Below are 21,984 nucleotides of genomic sequence, written 5' to 3'. Positions count from 1 at the left end.
CTTGGTGGCCCGTGCGACTGTTCCGTGGCGCGTCGGCGACTGGACACGAAAGGGGGGCGAGTCCGCTCCTAGACGCCCCAGCCGGGTCCCCGCTGCGCCGCAGCCTCGCGGGAGCGGCGCCAGAACCTCCGGCGGCGTCTCGACGCTGCCATGGCGACCCGGCGGGCCGGGCGAAGCTGGGAGGTGAGCCCCTCCGGGCCGAGGCCGGCGGCCGGGGTGGCGGCGGCGGCGTCCCCGCCGGTCCTGTCTCTCAGCCACTTCTGCAGGTCGCCTTTCCTCTGCTTCGGAGACGTGCGCCTGGGAGGCTCGCGGACGCTGCCCCTGCTGCTGCACAACCCCAACGACGAGGCCGCCCGAGTGGAGGTCTGCCGCGCCCCCGCCGCGCAGCAGGGCTTCAGCGTCTCTCCGCGCCGCTTCCAGCTGCAGGTGGGTGGTGGGCGGGGCGGGGCGGGGGCGGGGGCGGGGGGCAGCCCTGCGGGTGCCAGGTGAGCTGCAGGTGAGCTGCCGGCGTCTCGGGAGACCTCCGCCAAATAGCGTTTCTATTAGGCTTAAGGCGTTGCGGCCGACTTCTGCAGCTCTAGAATTGATGCTCTGCCTACCTTTAGGATTGCCAAGAGCGCCTGGATTAGAGCAGCTTTTACTTTTATTTATTTATCTATTTACGTATTTATTTATTATTTATTTATTATTTATGCATGCATGCGAGACACAGAAGAGAGGCAGAGACATAGAGGCAGAGAAGCAGGCTCCATGCAAGGAGCCAATGTGGGACTCTATCCCGGGTCTCCAGGATCACGCCCCGGGCCGAAGGCAGGTGCTAAACCGCTGAGCCACCCAGGGATCCCCTAGAGCAGCTTTAAAAAAAAAAAAAAGTACATTGCTTCCTCTCAGTCATCATAATATGCGTTTTAGTTTCCATATGTATCCGGGAAACCGACTCCAAAGTAGTCGGAGTAACTACTTAATGCTGGTGAAATGCTGAGCTGGTTTGGCTGAATGGGTCTATAGCAAAAAAAAAAAAAAAAAAAAAAAAAAAAAAGCGAGAGAGAGAGAGAGAGAGAGAGAGAGGAGAGAAAGCACCTGTTCAGGGTTTGTTTGGTTTTGGGTTTTATTTTTTTTCCCCAACAAGCATGGGGGTGGAGGAGGGGGAATGCATGACGCTTTACTATTTTGACCCTTTTTCCCCCTCCTTTGCTATAGTGTAGTCTTAATGATGAATCAGATTTGATTTTGCAACGGTTGTTTCAAAACCAACCTGCGTAGCTTTCCTGCGTTGGCATTGGCCGTAGTAATGTTTCCATCCCTCCTACCAAGAGCTAGAGGATTTGGCTGCTGCGGGCTTCCCATTGAGAACCTTTGAAAGTATGAAAATAAACCATTAGCTGAGATTGTCTGTACAACTGCATCCATCCTAAGGTCGCGAGAAGAGGCTCTAATCAGAGGTCCACCGACTTGTGTGCCAGCAGTGGTTACACTGTCTCCTCTACTTAGGGAATGCCTGCTTTTCGTTCTATGGGAAGATACAGATTTTTTTCTCTGTGTAATACTTTTTTATTTCTTTTGTTATGTGGACTAAAGTTTTATGGGTTTTCGATTTATCTCGTTAGAATTTGCCGTTTTGCAGAGTAAAAGTTCACTTTTCTAAACTGAGTTTTTTAAAACTAGCTGCTTATGATGTTTTATGGCTTCTACTTTAAAACAAAACTTGTCTTTTTTTTTTTTTCTTCCCCTGAAAACCGATGGACACAGAGTTTGTTTTGTCATTGAGGGGGTTTTCCATCTGATAAATTGCTGCCAGGCTATGGAGTGTTGGTGCAGTTAAGATTTTATTATAATTCTATTTTCTTGTTGAACCTTGTTAAGCCACCTAGTGGCTTTTTTCCTTACAATGAACTTAGAAAAATATTTTTGGCTTGTTGAATGTTGTTACAGTATAGAGTATTGGTGACTAACAATTATTAATCCCCTACTGTATTCTAAACTGTATATAATATGTTTTGACATTATGCATCGCTATTTTTATACCCATTTGAAATGTGTTCTTTGATTATAGCCTAAAGAAAAAATTGTTATTTCTGTTAACTGGACACCATTAAAAGAAGGCCGAGTAAGAGAGACTGTGACATTTCTTGTAAATGATGTTCTGAAACACCAAGCTATATTACTAGGAAATGCAGAAGAGCAGAAAAAGAAAAAGGTAATAAGTTTTAATCATCCTGTGGTTTACTCTAAGAAAATAACGTGTAAAAACTTTGAGAAGTCTTTGTTTGTTTCAGACTTTTATTTAAATTCTAGTTAGTTAACATATAGTGTAATATTGGTTTCGGGAGCAGAATTTAATGATTTGTTATTTACATACAATACCCAGTGCTCATCACAAGTGGCCTCCTCAATACCCATCACCCATTTAATCCATCTACCACCCACCTCCTCTCCAGCAGCCCTCAGTTTGTTCCCTATAGTTAAGTCTCTTAAGTTTTGTCTCCCTCTTTTTTTTCTCTCTCTTCTCCTCTGTTCATCTGTTTTGTTTCTTAAACTCCACATATGACTGAAATCATATGGTGTCTTTCTGTCACTGACATATTTCCCTTAGCATAATACACTCTAGCTCCATCCACCTCGTTGCAAATGGCATGATATTCTTTTTTTTTTCTTTCTTTTTTTTTTTTTTTAAGTTTTATTTATTTATGATAGTCTCAGAGAGAGAAAGAGAGGCAGAGACATAGGCAGAGGGAGAAGCAGGCTCCATGCACCGGGAGCCCGACATGGGATTCGATCCCGGGTCTCCAGGATTGCGCCCTGGGCCAAAGGCAGGCGCCAAACCGCTGCGCCACCCAGGGATCCCGGCATGATATTCTTTTTGATGACTAATATTCCATTGTGTGTGTAGATATATAGATATAGATCTCCCTCTTTTTCATCCATTTATCCATCAATGGACATTTGGGCTTGTCTGATAATTTTGCTATTGTTGATAATGCTACCATAAACTTTGCAGTGCATATGCCTCTTTGAATCAGTATTTTTGTATCCTGTGGGTACAATAATAATACCCAATAATGCAATTGCCAGGTGGGAGTGTGGTTCTATTTTTGACTTTTTGAGGAACCTCCATACTGTTTCCCAGAGTGGCTGCACCAGTTTGCATACCCATCAACAGTATAAGAAGGTTCCCCTTTCTCTGCAACCTAGCCAACATCTGTTGCTTCCTGAGTTAATTGTAGCCATTCCGACAGGTGTGAGTGATATCTCATCATGGCTTTGATTTGTATTTCTCTGATGATGAGTTGATGTTGAGCATCTTCTTTGGACAAATGTCTGTTCATGTCTTCTGCCCATCTCCTGATTGGATAATTTGTTCTTTGGGTGTTGAGTTTGATAAGTTCTTTATAGATTTTGGGTACTAACCCTTTATCAGATATGCCATTTGCAAACATCTTTCATTCCTTATGCTACCTTTTACTTTCATTGACTGTTTCCTTCACTGTGCGGAAGCTTTTTATCTTAATGAGGTCCCAGTGGTTCATTTTTGCCTTTCTCTTGCCTTCAGAGAGTGGGCAGCCCCGGTGGCTTAGCGGTTTAGTGCCGCCTTCAGCCCAGGGTGTGATCCTGGAGACCCGGGATCGAGTCCCACGTCAGGCTCCCTGCATGGAGCCTGCTTCTCCCTCTGCCTGTGTTTCTGCCTCTCTCTCTCTCTGTCTCTTTCTCTCTGTCTCTAATGAATGAATAAAATCTTTAAAAAAAAAAAAAAGAGAGAGAGATGTGTCTGGTAAAACAATAATTGTTGCTACATCTGATGTCAAAGAGGTCACTGCCTGTGTTTTCCTTTAGGATTTTGATGGTTTCCTGTCTCACATTTAGGTCTTTCATCTGTTTTGAATTTATTTTTCTGTGTGGTGTAAGAAAGTGGTCCCGTTTCATTCTTCTGCATGTGACTGTCCAGTTTTCCCAACACCATTTGTTGAAGAGACTTTTTTCCATTGTATATTCTTTCCTGCTTTGTCAAAGATTAATTGACCGTATACTTGTGGGCCCATTTCTGGGTTTTCTCTTCTGTTCTGCTGATCTGTATGTCTGTTTTTGTGCCAATACCATACTGTCTTAATGACTACAGCTTTATAATATCCCTTGAAGTCCAGAATTGTGATGCCTCCAGCTTTGCTTTCCTTTTTCAAGATTGTTTTGGCTATTTGGGGTCTTTTGTGGTTCCATACAAATATTAGGATTGTTTGCTTTAGCTCGGTGAAAAATACTAATGATTTTTGATAGGGATTGCATTAAATGTGTAGATTTCTTTGATTGGTATAGACATTTTAACAAAATTTGTTCTTCCAATCCATGAGCATGGAATGTTTTTCCATTTCTGTGTGTCATCCTCAATATCTTTCATAAACATTCTATAGTTTTCAGAGGAGAGATCTTTTACTTCTTTGATTAGGTTTATTCCTAGTTATGGGTTTTGGTGAATTGTAAGTGGGATTGATTCCTTGATTTCTCTTTCTGCTGTTTCTTTATTGTTGTATAGAAATGCAACAGATTTCTGTACATTTATTTTATATCCTACAACTTTACTGAATTTGTTTATTCTAGCAGTTTTTTGGTGAAATCTTTCAGGTTTTCTACATGGTGTATCATATTATCTGCACATAGTGTAAGACGTCTTCCTTGCTGATTTGAATGCCTTTTATTTCTTTTTCTTGTCTGATTACTGAGGCTAAGACTTCTAGTACTATGTTAAATAAAAGTGGTTAGAGTAGACATGCCTGTTTTGGGGCTCTATCTTGGGACCTCAGAGGAAAAGCTCTCAGTTTTTCTCCTTAGAGGATAAGAATGGATGCTGTACTTTGTTAGATGCTTTTCTTGTATCTATTGAGAGGATCATATGGTTCTGATCCTTTCTTTTATTAATGTGTATCACGTTGATTTGTGAATATTGAACCACCCTTGCAACCCAGGGGAAAAAAAAAGAATCCCACCTGATTGCGATGAAGGATTCTTTTTAATGTACTGCTGGATTTGATTTACTAGTATCTTGTTGAGAATTTTTGCAACCGTGTTCATCAGGTATGTTGGTCAGTAATTCTCCTTTTTAGTGAGGTCTTTGTTTTGGGAATCAAAGTAATGCTGGCCTGATAGAATGAGTTTGGAAGTTTACTTTCCATTTCGATTTTTTTGAAACAGTTTGGGAAGAATGGATATTAACTCTTCTTTTAACTATTTGGTAAAATTCCCCTGGAAGCCATCTGGCCCTGGACTTTTGTTTGTTGGGAGATTTTTGATTACTGATTCAATCTTTGCTGGTTATGAGTCTGTTCAAATTTTCTGTCTTCATATTTCAGTTTTGGTGTTATGTATGTTTCTAGGAATTTCTCCATTTCTTCCAGATTGCCCAATTTTTTAACATGTAATTTTTCATACTATTCTAATTGTTTGTATTTCTGTGGTGTTGGTTATAATCTATCCTCTTTCATTCATGCTTTCATTTACTTGAGACCTTTCCTCTTTTCTCTCTGATAAGTCTCGCTAGAGGGTTATCAATTTAATTCTTAAAAAAAACAAAAACAAAAACAAAAAAAACAAACCAGCTCCTAGTTTCACTGATGTCTTTTTTTCCCCCCTGTATCATTTATTTCTGCCCTAATCTTTATTATTTCTCTACTTCTGCTGTCTTTAGACTTTGCTTTTCCTATTCTAGCTCCTTTAGGTGTAAGATAAGATTGTATATTTGGATTTTTATTGTTTCTTGAGGTAGGCCTACATTGTTGTATACTTCCCTCTTATGACCACTTTAGCTGCATTCCAAAAGTTTTAGACTATCATATTTTAATTTCCTGGTTGACCCATTCATTCTTTAGTAGATGCTCTTTAACAACTCCATGTATGTGGTCTTTCCAAATTTTTTCTTGTGGTTGACTTAAAGTTTCAGAAAATATGCATGGTATGATCTCAATCTTTTTGTACTTTTTGAAATCTGATATGTGATCTATTCTGGAGAATGTTTCATGTGCACTCTAAAAGACTTTGTATTCAGCTGCTTTAGGATGAAACATTCTGAATAGATCTGTTAAGTCCATCTGTTTCAGTATGTCATTCAAAGTTGTTTCCTTGTTCTTCTGCTTAGGTGAGTCAGATGTTAAAGTCTCCTCCTATTATCGTATTATTATCAATGAGTTTCCTTAAGGTTTGTTATTAATTGTTTTATATATTTAGGTGCTCTGAAGTTGGAAACATAAATATTTAAAATTGTTAGATCTGCTTGTTGGATAGATCCCTATGTTATGATATAGTGCCCTTCTTCATCTCTTGTTACTGCCTTTGGTTTAAAATCAAGTTTGTCTGATATAAGGATGGCTGCCCCAGCTTTCTTTTGATGGTCATTAGCATGATAAATGGTTCTCTATCCCTTCACTTTCAGTCTGAGGTATCTTTAGGTCTAAAATGAGTCTCTCCAGCATGTAGGTGCATCTTATTTTTTTATCCATTCTGATACCCTTTGTCTTTTGATTGGAGCATTTAGTCCATTTAGATTCAGAGTGATTATTGATAAATATGAATTTAGTGCTATTGTAATACCTGTAAAGTTGTTTCTGGAGATTTCTCTGTTCTTTTCTAGTCTTTGTTGTTTTTGTTCTGTCTTTCCCATTCAAAGAATCTCTTTTCATATTTTTTGTAGAGCTGGTCACGAATTCCTTTAGTTTTTGTTTATCTGGGAAACTCTTTATCTCTCCTTCTATTCTGAATGACAGCCTTGCTGGATAAAGTGTTCTTGGCTGCTTATTTTTCCCATTCACGCATTGAATATATCATGCCACTTGCTTCTGGCCTGCCAGGTTCTGTGGATATATCAGCTGCTAACCTGACTTGTCTTCTTTGTAAGTTAAGGATTTATTTTCCCTTGTTGCTCTCAGGATGTTTTTCTTATGTCTGTATTTTGCACATTTTACTACAGTATGTTTTATTGTTGGCTTGCTTTTGAGAGTTGGATTTAGATGTTTGTGCCTCTTGGATTTAGATGTTTGTTTCTTTTCCCAGATTAGGGAAGTTTTCAACTATAATTCCCTCAAATAAACCTTCTGCCCCTTTTTCCATCTCTTCTTCTGAGAGTCCTATGATACAAATGTTATTACACTTCATGGAGTTGCTGAGTTCCCTGTGTCTATGTTTGTGATCCAGTATTTTTCTTTCCCTCTTTTTTTTTTTCCCAGCTTCATTACTTCCCATAATTTTATCTTCTATATCACTTACTCATTCCTCTGCTTCTTCCATCCTTGTGGCCATTATATCCAGTTGGTTTCACATCTTGGTTATAGTAATATTTACTTCAGTTTAACTAGTTTTTAAGTCTTTTATCTCTGTGGTAAGGGCCTCCATGGGGTCTACTATGCTTTTCTCAAGCCCAGCTAGTATCCTTATGATTATTGTTTTAAATTCTGATTCAGTCTCTTTATATCTGTTTCAGTTAGATCTGTGGCTATGACCTTTTCTTTTTCTTTCTTTTGGGATGAATTTCTCTGTCTTGGCATTTTCCCTGGATCTCTATCTTCTGTGTCTTAGGAAAGCCTGTTAGATTTCCTGCTCCTGAGAGTAATGGCTTTATTAAGACAAAGTCACAGAAATGACCAGGGCCTGGCATTTCAGGAAGTGTTTCTGGTGTATGCTGTGTGCATTCTGCTGCTGTGTTTTGGCTGCTCTTTCCCTCAGGTCAGTCCTCTACAGAGTTTCTCCTTGCCTGCAATGGGGAGTGTTTGGACCTTGTCCAGAGTGTGGTGAGTTTTAACAGGGTGTTTTGCTGTGTTCAAAGAGGCAAGATCCAATATCCAGTAGAGCTGAAGTTTTGCAGCACTCTATGGTCAGTAGACTTGATGCATGCAGAGGGGAGGGTCCTGGCCTTCGGGGGAGGGGCTTGCTGCTGCTCTGGCTCCAGGCACACTTGCTCTAGTTCAGAAGTACCTTCAGAGCACAGGGCCATGGGGCTGGGTGTAAGCAGCTCAAGGCTCCATTGTGGGTGCTCTGTTGCTCACTGAAGTCCATCCCTGCTGATGGGCAGGGAATAAAAATAGTGTCACCCTCCTCCCTCCTCCCCAGAGACAGGAGATCACGCTGGCTGCTATTCAGGAAGCTCTCAAAAGAGCAGACGATCTCCCCTTGTGTGTCTCAGGAATCCATCAGATCCCTGCCTTCACCCTGTCTGTATCTGAGCTGTCGCCCACCTGGTGGCACTGTGCTCCTGTTTTGTCTTAGCACATCACCTGTGTTTCAGAAACCAAATTTTAGGGACCCAGTGCACATGGCCCCATGCTGATCCTCTGGCGAAGGTTTTGCCATGCTGTGGATGGTGCCAGTTTGTCCCAGGAGGACAGTCACATGAACATTCACAGGCTTGGAGTTGATGGTAAAGCACAGCAAAAAGCCAGCATCCACATTAGGCCCTCAGCAGGTCCCTCTGTGCCTGGTAATGAACGGGGCAGCTCAATCACACCTGCTAGCTCTTTTGTCCCCTGTGAGGTAGTGCCACCTCTCCTAAACGCACTCCAAGAAGGGGTGCACACTCCCAGTATGACCCAGGGGATCCTCAGACCATGCTGTCCTCTCCTGAACCTCTGCCTTTCTCTACAGGAGTACCACTATGCCTGTCAGGCTCCACCCTAGGGATGGCACAGACTTCTAAAAACTTCAGGCTTTGAGTTCTGCTACTTATAAAAAATTGTGATAATCAGCCCTTCTCATTTTCCCATTCAGTGGTTTTGGGGAACTGTTTTTCTTGTACAATCCCCTGTACACTGATGTCTGTCTCTCTCTCTTGCTCACTCACTTGGTCCTCTCTCTGCTCTGTGATCAGAACTCCTTCCTCTCCACAGCACTTGTGATTTTCTTCTCCTCCAAATCATATCTCCTTACCTCTTATCTTCCACCATGTGACCCCTTTTCATCCTCCAGGTGTACAGTTTGTTTCTCAATCCTCAGATCAATTTCTTGTGTGTTCAAGAATGATTGACATGTATCTAGCTGTATTTTGAGAGACAAGGCAAGCATAGGGTCCCCCTACTACTCTGACATCTTAGCTCCTCCAAAAGACTATTTTGATAAGTTTTGAAGTAAAATGCATAATATTGCTAATATAAAGGTAATAATTCAATAACTATCAACTTAATCTGTATGTTTTGCTTATTTTTTACAGAGGAGTCTTTGGGGTACGATTAAGAAGAAGAAAATGTCAGCCTCTTCAAATAATAAGAGGATTTCCTCTGCTCAAAATGTTAACAAAACATTTTGTGTTTCACAAAAAGCTGACAGAGTTAGGAACCCACTACAAGCTTGTGAAAATTTGGATGTGAATGAAGGCTGTTCCCCAACAGAAAACAATTCTTTAATCCTTGAAGAAAATAAAATACCGATATCACCTATTAGTCCTATTTTCAAAGAATGCAATGGTGAGACTTCCTTGCCTCTTTCTGTACGTCGGTCTACAACTTACATATCTCTTCATGCACGTGAAAACGGGGACCTGTTGAAAGTAGAAGATGCCAGCATTTTGGAAGATTTTAGTTTTAGTGAGAAAGTTGTTAATGAAACTTCCTTTAACTCCACAAATAATATTAATGACCAAACTGAAGAGAACTGTAAACTTATTCTTACCCCAGCCTGTTCTTCCACTTTGAACATTACACAAAGCCAAGGAAATTTTCTAAGTCCAGATTCCTTTGTAAAAAACAGCCGTGCAGCTAATAATGAGCTAGAGGTAGTGACGTGTCTTTCATCAAATATACTTATGAAAGATAATTCAATGCCTTTGCATTTGGAATCAAAAAGTGTGCATGAAAATTACCGGAAAATCTTAAGTCCTGATTCTTTCATAAATGATAATTATGGACTTAATCAGGATCTAGAATCTGAGCCAATTAATCCAATTCTATCCCCAAATCAATTTGTAAAAGATAATATGGCATATACATGTATATATCAGCAAACATGTAAATTATCATTATCCTCAAATAAAAATTCTCAGTTCTCACAGTCTCAAGATCCGAGAACAAATGGAATTTTACCTTGTATTCCTGAATGTCAGAGTTCAAAATCTCCCAAAGCTACTTTTGAAGAACACAGAGCTTTAGAAATGAAGTCAGATTGTTACAGTTTTACAAAAAATCAACCTAAATTTTCTGCAATGCAGGATATTTCTAGTTGCAGCCAGGATAAACTTACAAGACGCCCAATACTTTCTGCTACCATTACTAAAAGGAAATCCAATTTTACCAGAGAAAACCAAAAGGAGACTAATAAACCAAAGGCAAAAAGATGTCTCAACAGTGTAGCAGGTGAATTTGAAAAAGTAACAGATAATATAAAAGAGAAAGATGGTTTTCAATCTTGTCTTCCAGTTATAGATCCAGTATTCAGTAAACCTAAGAGTTATAAAATTGTAGTAACTCCTCCCTCAAAGACCACGTTAATTGCCCGTAAAAGAAGGAGTGAGGGAGACAGGGAAGATGCAAATGTTAGAATTACAGCTACAGGACATTCAGAGATACAAGAAATCAAAAGAATCCATTTTTCTCCTGTGGAATCCAAAACATCAGTTCTTAAAAAAACAAAAAAGATGACAACACCCATCTCAAAACATTTTAACAGAGAGAAATTAAACCTGAAGAAGAAGACAGGTGAGTCTTGTTTATAACATCTTTAGTGAAAGTATACCTACAAGGCGTATATTTGCTGTTTCTTTTGGCTTAGTGAATTTCCTATTGATAAGCTTGACTTCTAAGTTGCACTCTTCAGGTGCCATTTTGTTTAATAGAAGATGGGGCTGAGTTCTAAAATAGTTTTGATTTTTGTTCTTACTGAAACTTTGCTGTTTTGTTCATTATCTTTTTGCATTAATTTCCATTTTAAAAAATACTGCATTAAAATACTTAATCTTGATTATGGAGTTATTTGGCAACCCCTCAGGTTTTATGCCCAGGGGAAGTACTCCACTTCCTCACCTTAGTCCAAACCCTGACTGGAAGACCCAGTGATGTGCCTGGCCCCCATCATACTATCTGAGAAAACACGGAAGAGGACTTTGCATACCCTGTGCACCTCATGGCATTATTCTCCCTCAGCCTTTACTTAGCCAATAATTAGGAATGAAGACATTCCTAGAGGGAATGTCTCTAGGGCCCCAGAGGTCTGCATTCCTTTGGGGAAAACATCGTTGTTCCTTCCCCACTACTCACAGCCTTTCCATCAAGTCTGCCTCAAAAACAGGACTAATTCCACCATGCCTTTTGAACCCAGATGACCTCATGACAGTCAAGGGCAGGGCAGGAAAACAAACCACACTACTAATTTAACAGATCATTTGAAAGAATTCTAGAACTTCTAGGAAGTATCATACATCTCATTTCCCTCATTTAATATCTCATTTCCCTTTGAACATCCCCGAGTTTGAACGATTTTCTAGATCTCTCCAGCTCTGAACTCATGGTCCGTGATTAGCATTGTCTTTTATAAGACATTTTGTTACCTTGTTGAAACCTGGCTCTGCCCTGATTTCATTGCAACCCTCTCCAGTTATGTCTGTTTTCTTTCCTATTTCTCTGACCTTGGGCCTCTTGAGATAGTAGCCCACCTTCCTTTTTTTTTTTTTTTTTTTTTTAAGGTTTTATTTATTTATTCATGAGAGACACAGAGAGAGAGGCAGAGGGAGAAGCAGGCTCCATGCAGGGACTCGATGTGGGACTCGATCGCGGGACTCTGGGATCACACCCTGAGCCAAAGGCAGATGCTCAACTGCTGAGCCACCCAGGTGTTCCTGTGGCCCACCTTCTTTCTCACGGCTACTATTTTTTCTCCTTTTTTCCTTGAAAACAAACGAAAAGAAAGCAAACAGCAGCAGAACAGCTTGAGGCTCTTTTTAAATCTCTCCCACCTGTATTCCTCCTTGTTATAATGAAAGATTACTCTCAAGATTTTTACATTTGGCTTCTCCAAAACTACCATCATTATTCTTTATCATTTCAAAATCCTTGCAGGATACCCTTCCGATATCCTGGGTTTTTAGTTCCAACGTACTTAGTCCACATTCTCCTAAAAACATCTTCATTTCTAATCACTGTCTCTGTGATTTTAGCATTTTCTCTAGAAACTGATTCTGACTTTTTTTTTTTTTTTGTCCCTTTCCTACATCTAGAATCCTTTAATCCATTATGCTTTCTGCAGCCTTCACTCTGACATGTCCTTACTTTCCTACTTTTACAGTTTGGATTCCATGACTCATCTTGGTCATTTCATTCATCTCTCTTCCCCTCATTGTATTTGTCTAGCAAATTCCAATCCCAATCCAACTCTATCTGCTCAATGCCTGAATCTTACTGATCGGACTTTAAATTAATGACCACAAATCTCAAGAAAGCTCTTAACTCTTTTTGGCTTTGTCTTTTTGGGTTTACTGACCGTTATCACTTTGCTACAGACTGTCTTGTCCCTCCCTTCTTTTCTCCTGAAACCCCTAACACCTTTCCTTCCTTCTCTCTCATGATTGATAATAGTAGTAACAATTACTGAGCATGTCCTCTGTCAGACCCATGGGTAAGTGCTTTACTACTACCTCCTTTATACTCCTAACAGTCACACAAAATAATTGTTATCAATACCGGATTTTCAAAATGAGGAGACAAGGGCATCCAGAAGTTGAGTAATTTGTAAGGTCACAGAGGCAATAATGAGAAAGCTAGGTTGCTACCCCAGGTGGTTAGACTCCAGAGATAGTCCTCTGAACCTTGTCTGAGCTGATGACCTGCTTCCTCCTTCATTGAGTCAGTGGAAGTACTGAAGAAAACCTTAACACACTTCAACACTTACCACTCTTACTTGTGTATCATCCACAACTTTCTCACTACCTACTAACGCCTGAAGTACCTATGCACCCCATGTGGCAGGGCTCTGCACTGGTACAACAGACCCTGTGCCCTTTTACCCCAGGACGTTGCCTTACCAATTGTCTTCTCTCTCCCATATCTTCCATTGTTTACTCCCGACTGAGTCATTTCTGATACAAATATGCTGTTACTCCATCTTTTAAAAAAACAAAACCTTAATAACACTTATCCCTCTTCAGCCCCTGCTCCATTTTTCTGTTTTCTTCTGCGCAAAGCTCCTTGAAAGAACCCAACTATTCACTTTGTTATTGTTCACTGAGATATGTATAACTTTTCTGTGTAAACATAATACTGTGTAAACATGATACTTAAAAGGTGCTTTTAACATAAAAAAAATCATTAAGAAAGTCGTTTGTATTAGCCATGTCCCCTTTGTCTCTTATTTTTTGAACCCATTTCAATCAAGTTTTGACTACTTTACTAAACCTTTTTTTGTCAAGGTTATTAATACCTCTACACTATTAAATCTGATAAATATTTCTCAATTTTCATCTTGAACTGTTAGCAAACTGGTTGATACTTTGGACTTCTGCCTTCTTGGAATGCTTCATTCTACCGTCCACACTCTCTCCTGGTTCTTTTCCTACTTTACCGGTTGCCTCTCAGTCTTCCTTGTGGAGTGCTCTTTATCATCCCAACCTCTAAATCTTGGAGTAAGTAAAGGCTTTGCCACTGACCCTTTTTCATACTTTTACTCATTCCCTTAATGATCTGGTTCCATCTCCTAGTTTTCACTGCCATCCATACATGGAGGAGGCCTCCCAATGTTGTATCTTTAGGTGCACATCTCATCTATAGACTCATTTATCCAACGTAGAACATTTCTGCTTCAGTGTCTAGTGAACATCTTTAATTTGTCCAAAGCCAGACCTTTGCTGTCCCCTTTCCCATGATACACCTACCTGGCATGTCACTCCCATCATTTTTTTTTTTTTAATTTTCATTCATTTATGATAGTCACAGAGAGAGAGAGAGAGAGGCAGAGACACAGGCAGAGGGAGAAGCAGGCTCCATGCACCGGGAGCCCGACGTGGGATTCGATCCCGGGTCTCCAGGATCGCGCCCCGGGCCAAAGGCAGGCGCCAAACCACTGCGCCACCCAGGGATCCCTGTCACTCCCATCATAACACTTCTGTTTTGACCTCTCCTCTCAGGCCCAAACCTTGTAACTGTCCTTAAGTGTGTTTCTCTCCAAACTTTTCTTTATAAATTCAGTCTGTCTGATTTCAAATTCAGTCCATCGACAAATCCTATCTTTTCTTTCTTCCAAATACAGAATCTGATCACTTCTCAGCATTTCCAGTGGCACCTGATTTAGTCCATGTCATTGTAGAGTATACTACTAGATCTTGCTTCTACCTTTGGCTTCTCTATAGTCTGTTTTTCACGTAACAACCAGGGTAATACTTTAAAAATTAGTTGGACTCTAAGGTATCCAGTTCTGTGCCCCCTAAAGCCTTCCCATTTCACTGAAAGCCAAAGTTCTTACAATGATACATAAGGCCGCCCTATAAGATCTGGATTATCACCAACCTCCTCCCCACCTCACTCTTACCTCTCTTTCCCCCTTGCTTGTTCTGCTCCTACCACCCTGGCTTCCTTGTTATCCTTGAATCCTCAAACAGGCTCTGTCTTCAAGGTATTTCAAGTTTATTGTCCCATCTATATAGAATGATTTCCTTCTCCAACTCCCTCGTATCAGACTCAAAATGTCCAGTAACTTGCCCAAGGTCACAGAAGCTACTAAAATAGTTATAATTTAAACTCAAGTCTCCCTAACTATAGGTTAAATGTTCTTTCTACCATATTTTGTTATACTTTTATGGTTTAAGTAAGAGAAGGATCAGGTAAATGTAAGAGTTTTATTTTGGGCTTTTGACCAGTGATGATAGGGATTGGGATCCACTGGCCTCAAATTTCTGATGGAGGCAATGAGTGGTATCTAATATCTGGCTTTCCTACTCCATTACTCAGAAACCTTCAGGGGCTCTCTGCTGTTACAGATTATTTCCAAGCTTGTTGTTCTGCCATTTAAGATCATCTTCATGTGATCTCTGTGTAGCCAGCCTGCTAATTTATATTCCACAACATTCTTTGCCATGCTAGTCATGTCATTCCATCCATCCATTTATCTTGTTTTTTTCTTTTTTGCTTTTGTTAACATTCATCACCATACATAATTACACAATTTTTTTTCTTGTGATGAGGATTTTTAAGATTTACTTTCTTAGCAACTTTGAAAATTGCCTATTTGAAATAGGCAGTACAGTATTATTAACTAATCACCATGCTGTATACTACATCCCATGACTTATTTATTTTTAAGTGGAAGTTTATTCTTTTGAACCCCTCACCCTCACTACTCCCCAAGTTAGGCAACCACAATTCTGTTCTCTGTATCTATGAACTTGATTTTTGTTTTTGTTTTAGATTTCACATATGAGATCATACAGTATTTGTCTTTCTCTGTCTGACTTATTTCATGTAGCATAATGCCCTCAAGGTCTATCCATGTTGTCACAAGTGGCAAGATTTCATCCATTTTTATAGCTGAATAATACTCCATATATTGAAGGACTCTTAGGTTGTTTATATATATCAGTTATTGTGAGTAATACTGCAGTGAACATAGGGGGCATGAATATTTTTGAGTTAGTATTTGTTTTCTTCATAAAAATACCCAGAAGTGGACTTGTGGATCATACATTAGCTCTAGTTTTAATTTTTTGAGGAACCTCCATGCTGTTTCCCATTGGCTTTATCAGTTTACATTCCTGCCAACAGTGCACCAGTGTTCCCTTTTTTCCCTTTTTTCTCCCATTCAGTACATTGTCTTTGATTTGATTGATGATTTTCTTTACTGTGAGGAAGCTTGTAGTTTGTCTCCTTTGTTTATTTTACTTATGCTGCCTTTACTTTTGGTGCCGGTTCCAAAAACTCATCACCAAGTCTGTTGTCAATGCTTTTTTTTTTTTTTTTTTTTTTTTTTTTCTTTTTTTTCTAAGAGTTTTATGGTTTCTGGTATCAAATTCAAGTCTTTGGTACATTTTGAGTTGATTTTTGTGCATAATATAAGATAGTAGTTGAGTTTCATTCTTTTGCAAGTGGCTGTTCAGTTTTCCCAATGCAATTTATTGAAGAGAATGTATATTGTATGTTCTTGTCTCCTTTGATGTAAATTAATTGACCATGTATGTGTGGATTTATGTCTGGGCTCTCTATTCTGTCTCACTGATCTGTGTGCCTGTTTTTATGCCAATGCCATACTGTTTCGTTTCCTATAGTGTTGTAATATAGTTTGAAATCAGGTAATGCAATGCCTCCAGCTTTCTCAAGATTCTCTAGATCTTCTTTTGCAAGGTTGCTTTGGCTACTTGGGGGCTTTTGTGGTTCCAAAGAAATTTTAAGACTGTTTGTTCTATTCCTATGAAAAATGCCATAGGAAATTTGATAGGGACTTCAATGAATCTGTGGATTGCTTTGGGTAGTATGAATGTTTTAACAATATTAATTCTTTAAATGCATGAGTCTAGAATATTTTTCCACTTATTTGTATCTTCAACTTCTTTCATCAAAGTCTTAATGTTTTATATATTGATTTTGTGTCCTGCATCTTTGCTGAATTCATTTATTCTAACAGTTTTGTGATGGATTCTCTAGGAGTTTCTATACATATAATTTCATCTGCAAATAGTGACAGTTTTACTTCTTTCTTTCTAATGTGGATTCTTTGTTTATTTCTTTTGCTTGCCCAGTTGCTCTAGTAAGGACTTCCAATATTGCACTAAATAAAGGTGGCAAGAATGGGCATCCTTGTCTTGTTCCTGACCATGTATCCTCTTATTTAATTTTCTTACCTGTTGTTTTCATGCTAATTCAAATCTTTCACTTATTTCAAGTACAATAGCTTTTATTAACTCCCTGATGGCTTTCCTTTCCCTCTAGGTATAGTCCCTAAGCAAATTTGAATTCAGCGTACATACCTTGTATGTACCTGTTAACTCTGTTTCTTTGCTTTGTTTTGTTTTGTTTTGTTTTGTTTCCTATAGATATTGTCTGACCAGATAACAAATTCTTTGAGAATAGGGAACTACCTATACCTATTTTGATCTCCTACAGTGTACAAGGAATGAATGAGTTTCTTTAAGGTGGCCACCTAGTTTAAAGAGAATTAGACACATTGAGTGTCTCTGACTTATGAGCCTATATGAGAGCATGATTAACACTCACTAAGAATAACTGGCTCTATTCTGGCAAACCCGGGAGAACAAAGGAAGTCAGTTTTCCAAAATACCTTTATTTAGTATTGGTAAGGTGCCTATTCAATGCTATGCATTGTTCTAGGCTCTCTGGATACAAAGAGAAAAGGTATGATTCCTGTCTTCAAGCTACTGTCAGTCCTATAACTGAGCTATGCACAGGGAATCATGGAAGCACAGAAAGGGAGGCACTTCATATGGCCTTTCTGAGTGATAAGGAGCTGTGAGATGGTTCCAGGAAAGGATTCCCACAGAATAAAATGATTCCATGCAGAGGCACTAGCCTTTAGTATCAGAACGAGGACTTTTTACTCTTATTTTATTTTAAAATGGTTCAAATTCAAAGAAACTTAGAACCTCATAAATACTGTCACAGTTTGACCATGTTCCTTATTTTTACAATTGGCATAGATTTTTAATCCCTCTAAATGAAAACTAAGGGAACTTTTTCTTTGAAGGTCCAGATAATAAATATGTAGGTTTTGCAGGCCAAATGATCCCTATCACAGCTACCAGACCTCCACCATTGTAGAAGGAAAAAGAGCCATAGACAATGTGTAATGAGTAAGTGTGGCTGTGTTCCAATACAGTTTTATTCATGGACACTGAAATCTGAATTTCATGTAATTTTTATTTGTCATGAAATACAATCATTTTATTTCTTTCCCCAATTATTTACAAATATAAAAACTATTCTATTCTTAGATTGTAGACCACGTTAAAAATAGGAGGTGGGCTGGATTTTTCCTTTTCTTAGTTCTGTTTATATTTAGTAGATGTATCATCTAGTGTGAAACCTGCTTCTATTCTGATATAACCTATATATTATCCTATAAACTGTATCACTTTGTCACTGTGATTTTTCTAGCAGTTTCCTTTGTAGACAGCATCTACTACCTCCCTCAGTGACCTTGGTTGGATACCTGGAAGTCCTCTGAAGTTCTTATTCTTTACCAATCGCCCTACCAGTGGTTATTAAGGCTTCTTGGTTCTGCTATTAAAATAACTCTTCTTTCTAATTTGTCTCCACTGAGTCTGTTTTCATCTGAATTCTCATAATAGCTAAGTTGGGCCACTGTGATAGCTTCCTCTTAGCTTTCTACCTCTTGATCCCTTTTATTCCATTGGCCACTGTTTTCTAAAATGTAAACAATGGTGTTACTTCCTAGATTTAAATCTTTGTCATACCAAGTATATCACACTGATTAATAGTACAGCCTCTGGGACCATACTGCCTAGCTCTGCCATTAATAGCTTGTGTGATCTTGACCAAGTAGTTTAATTGTTTTAAGCTCCAGTATCCTAATGATATAAAAAGTGGATAATAAATAATAATAATAATAATAATAATAATAATACAGTTCTTAGAGGTTTGCTAGGATGATTACCTGAGGTATTCTATATTAAAAGACTGTGATGGTGCCTGCAACAAAGTATTCGAACATTAGCTACCACTATTTTCATTATGATTGAACTCTTTTCTACTTTTTTCAACCTCTCCTATTGTTTTTCTGATAGGTGTTTTTTACTCCAGCCACATTGCAGGTCTGTCAACATCCCACATTCCTCATGCCTAACTTCCACTTCAAGAGTCAGCTCAGGTGTATACCCTTCTAGGTGAAGTTAGCTCCCTTCTTCTTGTTTTCATAGCTGCTTAAATGTCTTTCTCCTTTATGTAGTGTATTATAATTCCTTTTAAACTTTTGTACTAGACTAAGAACTTCTAAGGGCTGGGACCACATGTGTAATTCTGCATTCTCAGCACCAAGCACAGAATCTGCAATATATACCATCATTTAGTGTGTGTGTGTATATATGAATGTGAATCATAGCTTCTGCAGACATAAGATAAAGTGTAGCTTCTGGTTTATAACTTCGAGACGTAGGTTTAATTGACCACCAAGTTCATAGCATAGTACCAGAGATACAGTAATTATTATGTATTTGCGAAATAGATGTGATGTTGAAGAACCCAAACTTAACTTTAAAACCGGTCATTCTGGGCAGCCCGGGTGGCTCGGTGGTTTAGCACTGCCTTCAGCCCAGGGCCTGCTCCTGGGGACCCAGGATCGAGTCCCATGTCGGGGTCCCTGCATGGAGCCTGCTTCTCCCTCTCCCTGTGTCTCTGCCCCTCTCTCTCTGTCTCTATGAATAAATGAATAAAATCTTTTTTTTTTAAAAAAAAAGGTCATTCATGGAATTTATTTCATTTTTAATGCTACTATTCTGCTTTCTAATTTATTTTAGATTCAAGAATATACAGAACTCCTAATTCTAAAACAAGCAAAAAAACAAAACCTATTGTTGCTGTGGCACAGTCTACTTTAACCTTCATAAAACCACTAAAAACAGGTAAGTGCTCAATATTTTTAAAGTCACTGAAAAACTGACATGGAATGAAGCATTAATCACATTTGAAATGGAAATGTATTGACACTTTTCATTGAATTAAAGCCTTGTATTGTAAAAATATGTATTCAAAGAACAGAATATTTTCTTAGACTTCAATGAAATTAACTCATGGTGACTTAGAATTTTTAAATAACCAAGAGATACAGCAGTAATTTTTCCCCTTCAAAATTTGATTACATTTTATACTTAAAACATTTTCAACTGTTTTCAGCACATAGTAGAAAAGCAAAATATTGTTCATTGTGTTAAAGGTGGTTTTGCTACCAAAAAATGATCTTTTGCTATATATTTCATTGTAATTTAAAAGAGAATTTCTTATTCAGTAAACCAATTTTATTCTTAGATATTCCTAGACACCCAATGCCGTTTGCTGCAAAAAACATGTTTTATGATGAACGCTGGAAGGAAAAGCAGGAGCAGGGCTTCACTTGGTGGCTAAATTTTATATTAACTCCTGATGACTTCACTGTAAAAACAAATATTTCTGAAGGTAAACATTAAGTTAATGTTTAAATAATACTCTTGTTTTAACAGTTTTCTTAACATGAATTGCCATTTTTTAATTATGCACATTTATTATAGTTAATGGCGTGGTTGACTAGTTCATTGACATGAATGCTAAAGATTGTGTAGGTGAGAATTTTTAGAGTATTCTTTAGTGAAAGTACCGAACTTGGCCTTTTCTTTTTGCTTTCCATTCTTGTTTATTAACCAATGCAATTCCGGCCTTTCAGAGGAATGAGTTATATTTTAATACAGATTCAGTCTGAGTTAACAGTGAAACATGGCTACTAAGAAATATAGTTCAATCTTAACCACATAACGAAGTATAATCCTGGTGAATAACAGTCTGTGTGGCCTGATCTCTTTAGCCTTAGTTTAAGGTGTGTGTAGGCAAGCTATAGAATTTTGAACAATCTTAAAACCAGTTGATAAGAACTTTTAAAACATTTCAGTGCATGTTCTGGAAAAGTGGAGACTCAGGTATAGAACAAGATGGAAACATGCTGTCCTTCAAGCATTTGAAGGCTTTATTCCTGAGAGAGAAAGAAAGTTAACTTGTACTATTGCATAGAAATTATAGGGATCAATTCAACTCAAGATAAGGAAAAGTCTTTGTAAACATTTAAATTGTCAAGCCATCCTATAGGCTGTCTTTAAGATAATAGTTTCTTCATTGTTGCAGTGTTCAAAGAGAGGCCTGGTCTGTTTTTGTTAGAGAATAATGTATAGCATGTTTACATTAAAAGGTCCTTTGACTAGACAATCCCTAAGGCAGCATTTCTTTTTCTCCAAAAGTAAACACAGCCTGATGTTTAGTTCTTCTTGAGATAAAGTGTGTTTTACGAAAATTCAGGTTGCATTTCAAAATTTAATTGATTTTTTTAAAGTCATATTCTTTAGAGACTTTTTTATAAGTTTATTAAAAAGGATAGAAACAGAGAAATCAGTTGGAAGACTATTTCATTAGTCTAGGTTAGAGATGATAGTGTGGGAACTTGGGTAATTGCCGTGGAGGCTGTGAGAAGTGGTTAGACTTGAGATCCACTTTGCACGTAGAGCCCCATGTTGCAAATGATAGAATGGTCTAAGGTACTGAGTGAATAGTAACAGCCATATTTTGAGATAGGAAAGAGAAGAGCAATCTTGGAAGGGGTGGAGAATACACCCTGTTTTGGCCATCTTAAATTTGCATTTATTGCTGGATTTAAGGATATATGTATATATTGTTTAACCAGAAACATTTTTCCTTTATTTTTGCCCAGTGAATGCTGCTACTCTTCTTTTGGGAGTGGAGAGTCAACATAAAATCAGTGTTCCTAGAGCTCCTACAAAAGATGAAATGTCTCTCAGAGCTTATACTGCTCGGTGCAGGTTGAATAGATTACGTCGTGCAGCATGTCGTTTATTTACTTCTGAAAAAATGGTTAAAGCTATTAAGAAGCTTGAAATTGAAATTGAAGCTAGGCGGTTAATTGTTAGAAGAGATAGACACCTCTGGAAAGATGTGGGTAAGAAAATTATAGAAATCTTGTGATTATTTATGTTTTTTAAAGATTTATTTATTTGAGAGATCGAGAGAGCAAGAACATGTGCATGTATGAGTGGCAGGAGGACCGGGGAGATGTGGGGGAGGGAATCCTCAAGCAGACTGCCCACAGAGGGCAGAGCCCAATGCAGGGCTGATCCCAGGACCTTGAAATCATGACCTGAGCCAGAATCAAGAGTCAGATGCTTAAAAAAAAAAAAAAAAAAAAAGAGTCAGATGCTTGATTGATTGAGCCACTCAGGCACCCCTTTATTTAATTCTTTAAAAATACTCAAGACTTTATATTTCAGAGTCAAAAATGTACATGATTTGACTTTGCTGCCTAAAGTCTCATGTACTTTAA

General features: G+C 38.6%; 1 protein-coding gene across 2 annotated transcripts in view; it reads left to right on the top strand.

Moving 5' to 3' along the window:
* The first annotated feature begins 19 nt into the window (after window positions 1–19).
* The window catches only part of ASPM (assembly factor for spindle microtubules), a 72,016-nt gene continuing 50,051 nt past the window's right edge, over window positions 20–21,984 (top strand). Inside the window, exons 1-6 of one of the 2 annotated variants that reach the window (XM_072831280.1) lie at window positions 20–426; window positions 2,054–2,197; window positions 9,179–10,658; window positions 19,427–19,531; window positions 19,935–20,081; window positions 21,358–21,603. In XM_072831280.1, coding sequence (XP_072687381.1) covers window positions 151–426; window positions 2,054–2,197; window positions 9,179–10,658; window positions 19,427–19,531; window positions 19,935–20,081; window positions 21,358–21,603 — 2,398 coding nt within the window. In that variant the 5' untranslated portion in view covers window positions 20–150. The remainder of the gene's footprint in view (window positions 427–2,053; window positions 2,198–9,178; window positions 10,659–19,426; window positions 19,532–19,934; window positions 20,082–21,357; window positions 21,604–21,984) is intronic. The other variant, XM_072831279.1, reaches the window with a different exon arrangement.

Source organism: Canis lupus, chromosome 6 (assembly GCF_048164855.1).
Source record: "Canis lupus baileyi chromosome 6, mCanLup2.hap1, whole genome shotgun sequence".
Taxonomy (NCBI): domain Eukaryota; kingdom Metazoa; phylum Chordata; class Mammalia; order Carnivora; family Canidae; genus Canis; species Canis lupus.
Note: the sequence above shows the minus strand (reverse complement) of the source record. Positions and strands in the feature narration are given on the sequence as shown.